Below are 11867 nucleotides of genomic sequence, written 5' to 3' on the forward strand. Positions count from 1 at the left end.
TGACTATGAAGGTTAGTTAATTTGAATATAAAAAAAGTCATGTGTATGTATTGATACATACCTCCATATATATCTTTACGTCTTTAATTATTACATGAGAACATAACCGCTACTGAACGTTGCTTGAGACGATTAACATTGAAACTTCCTCGCACTCAATCCCTGAAGATTTTTTGAGGTCGGAGTTGTCTACTGGCTGTGGGGGCATGGACGCCCCATTGAGAAAGTACCTTCGTAGACTATTGCGGCAAGTTTGTAATGTTTCTGGTTCATATTATTTGCCTTTGTTTTCTTTTGTCGTGTGGCTTATTTCTTTCTCCGTATTAAATGTAAGGCTTACAATCTTTCTCCTTTCCAGGAATATTGATTAAAAAGCCTGAGGTTTGAATCCTCACATGCGTCCACCCAGAAGTTTGTCTTTCTGCTCTGCTATAAGAACGTTTGGTAGCGATGTTAAATAAATTGAGGTTTGAATCATCACAAAGGTCCACACAAATTTCTTCCTCTGCCCAGCTGATAGAGCAGATGTTCCTTATGAATATTGACCCAGCTCTTACTTTTTTTTGTCTTCCAGCTGATAAGGTGATGCGCAATTTTTCTGAGATAATTGATTTTTGACTGATATGATATAAACAATTAGTTCTCGTGGCCCCTCTCAAGTTAAGCTACAGTCACCATTCCGTTCTGCAAATGCCATAATTTTTTAATGTTGTTCAGTTAAATCCCCGCTTGAACACAGACACAGTCCTCTGGTGGTTACAGCCGAGAACCGACTTGTCTAGCCTCCGGGTTTGAGACCTATTTAACGGCTCAGTGCTCGTATCAATCAATGAAAATAAAAAAATCATAAAACATAAAAATAGAAACGATACGGATACATCATTGCCGAGGTACCAGAGGGTAAGAACAAAGTATGGGCAATCTGCACTGCACCTCTCCTCGAGACGCGAAAATAGACAAGCACTGAGAGGAGCGCACGAAACTCTCCTCACAGCTGGGATCACCTTCTCTAGGCTGACTGCAGGAGGTTCGAATCCTCGCAAGGGACACAGATTGCAATGGTTTTTCTTTCACTATCCTATAGATGATACCATTAGCTTTCTGTGATCCATCTTGTCTGCTGGGAATGAAATGTCTTCTTCTGAAACACTATCCTCAAGCTGAAAAAGAAGTGTGCTTGAACTAAATTTGCAATAGCTATAAACTGAAGCTAAACTCAAGTATTTGTTCCTGACAAAATTCCATGCAAGTGTGACGTAAATTTGACATTTGCTTTACATTTACCTTGCTCATTGAGCAAAGCTGTTCATTTGCTATAAATTTGCATTGGGATCTAACAAAAAAAGAAATAAAAACCCTTATTTAGTGGCCACTTGCCAGTTCCCTGAGGGTGGCCCATTTACTGGGTTCAACTGTATTCAGAATAAAATTTAATGTAAATGAAACTGGAATTAAATGTGATTGATCTATTTACCTTTGCTAGAAATCCGAGGGAAATAATAATTCAGGCCACAGGCCTGCCAATCATCCACTTAGAGGCTGATTACATGAGTCAGGCTGGCCTGCCCACATAATGCCATCCTAGCAAAGAGTGAACTCGGCTCATGTAATCCACCCTTACTAAAACAACTAATCGGACAAACAAAAGTGGCAGGCCTCTGCCTACCACAGACATAACATTTTATTTTCATAAACACTGCGAACATATATTGCACAAAACTAACAAATTATTTTGACTTCGGCCGAACAAATTGTCTACAATATAAATAATGTGTTCTATAGCTCATGCCTCCAAAAATCAAGTCACAATAAATCCTAAGAAACTGTCATTTACAATTAAACTGAATAAATAGCTTTATTAATCAAAAGCATTGGTATGCAATTAAAGAATGGGTAAAAGAAAGACTTCTGTCACTTGAAAGCACTGATTTACAAGATGTGCCACTTTTTCACCTGCCAACTTACAAAATGCCATCGAGAAAGCTTTCTACACCCATGTTACTGTCACAATAAATGGGAATTTCAGAGAAATAATTCAAACAATAAAAATGAATACATAATAGTTTGTGTTTCCAGCACTCTATAAAGGCAACAAAAAATAACTGTCTGCATCAAGCATTACTATAATGAGGTTAGCACTTTTGGTTATTCTCTGTAGTTGGTCTTTTTCTTTCTTTTTTTTTTTTTTTGTATATGTATTGTGAAATTTTTATTTTCATGGATCAGTGTAAATTTTGTTTCATATATACAAACAATGTTATTTGTGGAAATCTCCCTATGAAGCTGACAGACAGTATTGATTTTACAGAAATACATATTAATCTGTTGACTTCGTCCAAAGCTTCAATTCATACAGGGTGACAATTTTACATACACATTGGCAGTACAACAAAAGCACTGACTGACAAGATGTGCCATCTCATCATCTGCCAACCTATGATGTGCCATCGAGAAAGCTTTCAGTGCCCTTGTGGGAAAAAGTCTTGGCAGGAAAAGAGCAGATTCCTCACTCCCTGAAAAAAAAAATACAGAACCTAAGAAACAGTGAACAGCTTCAAATATTTAAGCTAATAGCGCTATCTACTGCGAGGATCGTGCATCATACGTATCTAATACCGCAGTTCAAAATATATAAACTTCATATATTTCATTGTATCTGATTTATCACTTTCACGGGTTTATTACGAATCGACTTAACGGCCTGCTCCCAGTTGGCTTGTTAGCTCAATTGGTAGAGCGCTGCACTAGTATCGCAGAGGTCAGTGGTTCGAGTCCCGTACAGGCCTCATTTTTTCAGGTGTGATTTTCGCTATTGCTTAAATTAGCGTTATCTACTGCGAGGATCGTGCATCATACGTAAATTTCCTTTGTTACAAGATATCCTTGACCTACACACGGCTACATTTTCAGATATATTTTTAACTAACCCTTTTGAAACTTTAGTATCGGTATGAAGCTGTTTACTTGAACAAGTAAAGTTCGAACGTGTAGTTCGTGTTTTCCCGCCTTTCTGTTTCCTTGCTTCCAATTACACTCGAGTCTTCATTTGTACTGGCCAGCGTTAGCTAGGCACAGTACGATAAACATCACAACGAGGCAATATGTCAACAGGAGGTCGTTGTTTGGTTTTAGAAATATTAATTCGCGCGCTTTTTTGAACCTCAATATTCCGTTTGACTACTTTGTTAACAAAGCATCACAAAGCATCCGAGAGAAGCACTTGTAGTGTGGTTATTTTACCGTTAATTCGTAGTTAAAGCAAGTAAGAAAACAATATGGCGGAAAGACGATTGCACGATCAAAACCATGATGTGGTTCCAGCGGCGAAAAAAGGAATAAAGTGTCCGACGATTGCATTGTGCTGCTGGAGGAGTTGATCCGGAGCAATCACGCTCTGGCGAGCGAAAATGTAAAACTTCGGCAGCAGCAAGAGCGCAGCAACAAAGAAAACTCTGAAGCGCTTCAGCGGATCGAGGGCCGTCTTCAAACTGTTGATAATAATGCAGCCAACGTCCGTCGGCGCCAAAACAGAAGACAAAGGCGAACGACAGTAGTAGTTCCACCGGCTTGTCGAGTGAGTAAAAAAACATAACTGATAAGCATGAATAATGTGATATGTGTTCATAATTTGCTTGAATCAGTTCTGTTTCGTGGAAGATTATCTTTTATGTTGAGTACATGTTTGGCGCGCGAATTATATGCATAATTAACTTAATTATTTCGGCGGTAATCATTTGACATGATTAGATGTGGTTACAATTACTTGATAATCCTTTACCATAAACAGGTCTACCAGAAAAGTTTTTTTCCTCCCTTTTGTTTCAACGAGAATTATCTAGTATGAAAATTCATTTAATCATTTTTTCTCTTGGACCCTTTTGACCTTGCCTGTTTTATTCACATAGATGGGTAAGGTTAATTTTTAATTGTGCTTGTGTCGATTGCTCTACATCATCTAGCCTTCAAACAACCAGGGTTTTTAAAAAGCGTGAAAGTAGAAATAGGACAAACGTGACAAACCGATTGTTGAATTTTTTTTCATTCTTTTAGAGAACTGTGAGGAGAATGTACAAACTCCTTTTGAAAAAAGATGACTTTAGTGGTTTCTATCTTGACGAAGAGTGAGTAATATCTTTTTAGATTCAGAGATATTTTGCTTTATCTTGATTGAGCGAGGAAATCCGAGTCTAAGCTGCTGCTTGAAATATTGAGATGTTATGTGAACACCTTATGGTGGTTACAGTCGAACCTCGATTATCCGGACTTTTCGATTATCCGGACTTTTTCTCTGGTCCCGTTTTTTTCATGATTATTAATGAGCTTTGATCTTCCAAACTTTATGAGGTAAAAAAATTCAGAGATTATGTCTAAATTCAGGAAAAGTGCGTTTAAAACATTGCCTCCTCCGCTTTCAAAAGATCGAGCACTCGGAGAGTCATCGAAGCAGATTTTTATCTTCATTTCTTTTGTTTACATTATTGTCTCATTAATATTCATATTTTCGATTATCCTGACTGATTACCTAAGTCCCAACAGGTCCGGATAATCGAGGTTTGACTGTACTTTTGTCTTAGTGTTAATGTTGTTACTACAGAATACCAGGCTTAATTGTATTAGTTGTTTGTCTTAGAATAAATTCTGACAGCAACAAGATCCTTTTTGAGCGGACAATAGAGCAGGCAATACATCAACAAGGAGGACTTGAAAAGTGTCCTTGGACAAAAGAAGTCATAGAAGGTAGCTACCAATAATCATAGCACATGCATTTCACTTTTACTGGGGTGTCATTACATTTTGTGGGTGAGCATAAGGATTTTGCACTCAAGCATATTGATGCATATCTCCTTTATAACAACTTGAGTTTTATTGAAGGCGTTGGCTTGAAAACATCCTGGCAAAATTGTGCTCAAAGTTGGTCAATTTGTCTATTGCCCAGCCCTTAATGATACCCCTGCTTTTAGTCTCTACCATCAATTCGTGTCTTTTACCACTTTCTCCTCAACATAAATGTCATCATAAAACTAGCATTCAGTAACACAGTTAGATACCCTGAAACCTCTAATGAGCACCTTCATTACATGGTCAAATTTAGGACAAGGGGGGGGGGGTGCATTTTATAGTTTTTCCTAACTTACATATTAACTTTCCCAAATGTTACAGAAATTTAAATATGTTGCAAACTGAAATTTTCGGGTTTATTTCTTGTCTCTAGATCTGAAACACTTCAGTGTAGATCCTCAAAAAAGCATACTTTACACCTTAGCAATGAATCACTAAGGACATACTAACTTGGCAGATATTCTAAGGTGGCCTGCCATAAATTATTATAAATTTGAACATTGTCATTAATTTATGTGGGAATCTTTTTACAATCAGCTTCTCATGGCATTTTCATAATCATTTCTTTAAACAGCTGCTTTACAAATATATTTCAAATATGTGTGAAAACACAGAAACTGAAGAGTGGTAACCACTATGAGGCTCATAAACAAAAAACCTGGAAGAGTGGTCGCCAAAGAGAGGTATTTATTGGCTAGGATACTATTTTGAACATTTTACTTTTTATATACCCTGCTGTTCACAAATGATGGGGTCCGACAGATGTTCAATGTTACCAGACTGAGTACACCCTCAAGTACACTCGATCAGTGGGAGGGAAGCTATTTCCCATTGAATGTCTTTATTTTGGCACTTCAAAATTGGATGGCTTTGAATATAGACACATCTAAGGGACTATGTTCTTATTAGAGAAATTGTTAAATAAGTGAGGTATTCTGGTCTGTATCTAGAGCCTCCCAAGAAAATCTTTGTAAAATAAATTTGAAAAATATTAAAATGTGATGTGAAATAAATGATAGTTTGTATGCACCATTTGATGGGAAAAAAAAAGGACAAAGAGACCCTATATTATAACATGCTTAAGAATTCCATTCTTACATTGGGTACACACATATATATATATCAAGAGAAATTAGTGATTTGGATCATATTTTTCATTTGAAGTCCTATAACACCCTTCTCATGCCTGTTTAATTTTTTTTATTTTTTTTAGAAGTTAATGAGACAAACTACAGCCCTGGAGCTGGTCAACTGGGCCAACCAGCATGAAAAGGGGAGAGCAGCAGAGGTTCTTGTCATGGAGGCAATGAGCAGTGAGGAAAGCTGCTACAAGGATGACGATGGAAATACCTCAAAAGTAACAAAATACTCTGTGCATCACCTTCAGTGGGAAAGTAGGAGAATGAAAAAAATTGAAAAGAAACTTGACAAGGCTTATAAGAAAAAGCTCACTTCAAGAGCTAAAGAGAGAATCCGTCCAGGGTTTATGGGCAACCTTTTCTGAGATGCCCACCTACTGAAAATTTTCCAGAGTGGGCAATAATACAGTGAGAAAATTGTTTTACTAATCAATGAAATCGAAAATGTACAAAATATCAAGCCAAGTCTAGAATGAGGTTATTTTGCATGCCTGCATGAGGCTTCTTTTTCATTGAATAATTATGGTCTCATCTTAAGTAAGTGATCGTGAATTCTTCAATGTTAATAAATTTCCTCCACATGAGATACTTTTTTCTATAGAGATGTACACATCATTTTTGTATATCAAAGTTTCAGCTGCATTTTAGAGTAAGAGAACTGTTTTCTAATACTTGTTTACTAAAAGAAATTAAGGTATATGATCATATTTAATAAGTATTACAGTTGTAATAATGTAGCAAATAACTGAGAGTTATTGCAAATTTAAGTCGATTAAGAAAATTTTTCTGAATTTTAGATTGATAGGTTGAACTTATATTTTTTATTGTTAGACAAGTATCATTTCAAATCACATTTCTTAGTAGCTGGATTTGAGAGTACAATTTGTGAATCAATAGCTTTTTGTGTAGTTTGTTACTACAGCTAGTTATATAATTTGTGTATTTGTCATACTTTTATAGTGGTAAATATTCTATTACCTGCTTGACGAAGATTATATTATACATTGACAAAAGTGAAACAATTTTAATAAAGTATGTCAATCAGTAATTCAAACATTTGGACATCTCTTTTTTTAATTATGTATGGGGCTTGACTGGGATATCCTCAGCTTCATTGTAGGTTTATGTTATCTCAGGGGAACAAATGAGTTTTGAACGAAACTATTTCATCACTGCAATTTCAAACACTTTGTTATTACTTGAATGTGTGATGCTTCTTTTTCTATCAATTGTAAGGTTGCCCAAAATATCATAAGTTATTGGGATATAAATGAGGGTGTGATTAAGCAAATCAAAAGTCAGTTGAAAGTGAAACCTGCAGCCTTTAGAGGCGCTTAAAGGTCACTTAATGATGAATGTTAACAAAACTTGAAATTTAAGAGAATCAGAAAGTACAACTAAAGATGAATTACAACAAAACCTGTAACTTTAAGCAGTACTTAAAGGGAAACAAAAGATTGAAGAAACCTTTAAGATACATTTACAAGTGGAAGTTTTGGTTGACTAAAGTTGACTTTACAAGAATTAAGAGGATTCCTAAATTCAATTAAATGGTTATTTAGGTTTGCTTTCATGTGATCTTAAAGTGTTCATGAAATGGTTATTTAGGTTTGCTTTCATGTGACCTTAAAGTGTTAACTAAATGGTTCATAAGGACACTTTAATTGACTTCGGAAAGTTCAATTAAAGATACATTTCAGAACTTTCGTATGTCACCTAAAGATGACTTAAATACTTCTAATGTTAACCTTTAAGTTACCTTTAAGGAAACTTAATTTAGTGCCACGTTTACCCCCATCTATCCAAGTTAACCCATGTTCTACCACGTTTACCCCCATCTACCCTAGGTAACCCATGTTTTACCACGTTTACTCCCATCTACCCAAGTTAACCCATGTTCTACCACGTTTACCCCTATCCACCATTGTTTAGCCATGTTCTACCACGTTCACCCTCATCTACCCTAGTTAACCCATATTCTACCATGTTTACCCCCATCCACCCTAGGTAACCCATGTTCTACCACGTTTACCCCCATCTACCCTTGTTCAGCCATGATCTACCACGTCCATCCGCATCTACCCTAGTTAACCCATGTTCTACGACGTTTAGCGCCATCTACCCTAGGTAACCCATATTCTACCACGTTTACCCCCATCTACCCAACTTAACCCATGTGCTACCACGTTTACCCCCATCTACCCTTGTTTAGCCATGTTGTACCACGTTCACCCACATCTACTCTAGTTAACCCATGTTATACCACGGTTACCCCCATCTACCCTTTTTCAGCCATGTTCTACCTCGTTCACCCTCATCTACCCTAGTTAACCCATATTCTACCACGTTTACCCCCATCTACCCTTGTTCAGCCATGTTCTAACCACGTTCATCCTCATCTACCCTAGTTAACGCCTGTTCTACCACGTTTACTCCCATGTACCCTTGTTTAGCCATGTTCTACCACGTTTACCCTCATCTACCCTAGTTAACCCATGTTCTACCACGTTTACCCCCATCTACCCTAGGTAACCTATGTTCTACCACGTTTACCCCCATCTACCCTTGTTTAGCCATATTTTACCACGTTCACCCTCATGTACCCTAGGTAACCCCTATTCCTTATTTTGAAGCCGTGTTGCACCTCGTAGGAATGATGACTTAGTACTTATCGAAGCCCAAAAAGTCATGGATTAAGAGGCGTATTGAAGATTACGTCGACAGCCTATAAAGGTTACTTGGAATCTTGAAAAGGCTCAGGGTGTAATCAAAGTTACAAATCTAACTGATGTTGAGCTATCTGCTGAAAACAGATATCTTATTAACCAAGCGCGAGGGCTTTACTGGGAGAATATCGGCCCGAGGTCTACAAATATGAGATAGTGTCTCATATTTGTATGTTTTGATGGCTAAGAGAGAATGTTATTAAAGCAGGTTCATATTGCTATAAATCATTGTTATCTTTGATTTCGCACTCACACTGCTTTAAAATATCACGTGACTCCGTAGCGACCAACGACCAATGACGAAACAGAATACCTAAATTAAACGAGGCTTACCTGAAAGGTGAAGTTTGATCGGGATTCTGTGAGTCATTGGTTGGGAGCGAAGGAGTCATGTGCCCACCCATGTGTTATTAACCCACCCATGATTGGGTGTAAGTGCTCACATCTGTTAAAGACTGATCTTCCCAGGCTCGTGCGCCTTCTCACGTGACTCCTTCGCTCCCGACCAATGACTCACAGAATCCCAATCAAAGTTCACCTTGCAGGTAAGCCTCGTTTAATTTAGGTATTATATGTGTCAATTTCTTGATTCATTTAGCCAGTTTTTTATACTTTAGATCAGTTTCAGTGATAAAATATTTTTCCTGCAACTTTAACATGTTAACAGTTATCAGAGCTTGAAGCTGCTGCAAAGGAAAATGAATATCCTGCCCAAGCCAAAATACCTAGGAAACCACATGGGAGCACTAAAGTACAGGTGGACTGCAGTGAGAAGCTTAAGGAGCTTTCCAGGTTTCAGCTTTTGTGGCGAAAGAAGAAAACAGTTGCTGCACTGAAACCAATACACTGTGCAACCACAAGCAGTTCCTCATCTGCGGATGAACGTGCAGTTCAAGATGGTATGTGGACAACCTTAATTGGTGTAACTCCGAGACCAGTCATGACTGCATATATTTGCACTTCAGTAGTCTGCATGAATGAGATTCTGCCAAAGATTGTGAAGAACAGGGTTGAAGAGTATGTTGAGAGTGATGAAAATCGAGTGAGGAGCATGCGTGTGTTGTATGAAGGGGGTCTGATTAGCAAGAGGAAATACACAAGTATAGGAAATAGTGGTGATGTGGTCAAACAGGCTGCAAGTGGATCTTGTCCAAGAAATGTCAAGTCAGAATTTATACGTGGTTGTGAAGTCACCAAGATCCTTCCTTATAAAACCCTCATGAGCCATAAAATATAAGAAATATTGATATTGGTGAATTAAGTTCTGTCCTTAGAAAGTTTGGCTGAAAGGCTATCTGTTGAGGCAGTTTCTGGTGTGTTCAGGCCGCTCAAGCCTTTCCTGTTACAGCTTGCAGATATGTATCCTTCTCTTCACGAGAAGATTCCATGCATTCACTGGTTTATGGAGGAAAATGACACCCTGTATGTGGCAGTGGGTGCAGATGGTGCTCCATTTGGCAAGGATGATACTGCCACTGATTATCTTGTGAGCTTTCTTAACTTTACTTCAAAGGGTACAAAGCTGTAATGACAACCATCTTCTTCTAGGGGCTAACTGTGAGGAAGACCACCCACTTATGAAAGCTTACGCCTGCCATCTGAGAAAAGAAATGGAGGAAATTGAAGGCAAACCACTGACAACTCCAAAAGGAAAAGATATTGTATTAAAGTTTGAACTGATACCAGCAGACATAAAGTGGATGTCATCTCACTCAGGAGAACTACATAACTGCGCGACATATTTTCCCTCCTTTGCCAATGTAAGTCAAGCAAACAAAATGACCATTGGTGGAACCATTGGAGATTCCACAGCAACATGGCAGCCATGGGATTCCAGAAAAAGGTTGGAATTTGCACTAAAAGTGGAATCATTCAAGAAACGTCTCAGAGATCCCACAGGTAAAAAAAGAGGTGATGTTACCAAATTCATCTCAAAATAAATCACGACAAGAATTTGTACCACCCATTGGGATGTATGTAGATTTGTTCAAAGCAGAGCCACTACACAAAACAAACAATGCCTGGCAGCAGTGTTTCTCAATTGCACTAGCCATTGCAATGCAGTATACTAACCAGAATAGCCTTATGTAAGACGGCCAAAACGGTCGATGTAAGAACAAAAGATCCGAGGGAAGATTTACAAGTTTATTACACAGCAAATAAATGCAACGGTACAATAAAAACGGGAACGAGTGACACTAAACAATAAATAATGTAACAAGATTAAAATGGATTAGGAGAAAGTACTTAACACTAAAGGATAACCTACAGACAGAAATAATTCAGTAAAAGAAAGGAAACAAACAAAGTACTTGAAAACAGGAAATTGTGTGACAGAAACTATCAAAAATAGTGATTGCTACAGGAGGCATGAATTCAACAAAGACTACGAGCTAGGCTTAATATTACAACTTGAGCTAATACAGTATAAAACAGTGAAAGGGGAAAATGAAATTACTAATGTAATTGTGACCAGGCTAACAGTTGTGCATGACATTGCAATATTTTTTGTTATAATTTTAGAATTACATCTTCAGAAACTATTTCCTATGATAACCAAATTATCACACACACACAGGATTTGCATCATAAATTTCCTTTAAGTCGCACCATCACACCAAACTATTTCCTATGATAACCAAATTATCATACACACAGGATTTGCATCATAAATTTCCTTTAAGTCGCACCATCACACCTATTTCCTATGATAACCAAGTTATCATACACACAGGATTTGCATCATAAATTTCCTTTAATTCAGACTAATCACACCTAACTTCCAAAATTTTAGAGAATTTCCTGCTATTGTTCGATTCCTTATAAAAGAAGTACAGTTAGTTAGTTTAACTCAGTAGTTCAGAGTGTCAAGACCAGCACTTACAAGCTCAGAACCTCTTGGTCACAGAAAAAGTAACTCCAGTACATGTAACCTCAAGTTAGTGACCTATTTTACTGAGGATTTGGTATGTCATATTTGACCTATTGTTGTATGTCTTACAGTTTGAGTTCAAGAATAATATATGGTTCATGTGAACTTATCTCAATCCAATTGTTTAGTCTTTGCTTGAATCCTTATATTAGTTGATTCATGTTTAAAATGTGTCAAGATTGCATTCAGCTTTCAGAACATTGCATTTATCTGTATACTTGACTTAAAGTT

The 11867-nt window shown here is 37.4% G+C and overlaps 1 protein-coding gene and 2 pseudogenes across 2 annotated transcripts in view; all 3 read left to right on the forward strand.

The window, feature by feature from the left end:
• The window catches only part of LOC111342248 (uncharacterized), a 189693-nt pseudogene that overhangs the window by 82356 nt on the left and 95470 nt on the right, over positions 1–11867 (forward strand). The window lies entirely within an intron of this gene.
• Positions 3311–7032, forward strand: LOC148721485 (uncharacterized; the record flags this gene model as incomplete). The annotated part of the gene is made up of 5 exons (XM_088736180.1): positions 3311–3574; positions 4051–4121; positions 4631–4747; positions 5423–5522; positions 6053–7032. Coding segments are annotated over 5 exons (843 nt in total), but the record flags the coding sequence as incomplete, so codon positions are not given.
• LOC148721486 (uncharacterized) overlaps positions 9385–11867 on the forward strand; it is a 9199-nt pseudogene continuing 6716 nt past the window's right edge.

This window comes from Stylophora pistillata, chromosome 10, assembly GCF_964205215.1.
Source record: "Stylophora pistillata chromosome 10, jaStyPist1.2, whole genome shotgun sequence".
Taxonomy (NCBI): domain Eukaryota; kingdom Metazoa; phylum Cnidaria; class Anthozoa; order Scleractinia; family Pocilloporidae; genus Stylophora; species Stylophora pistillata.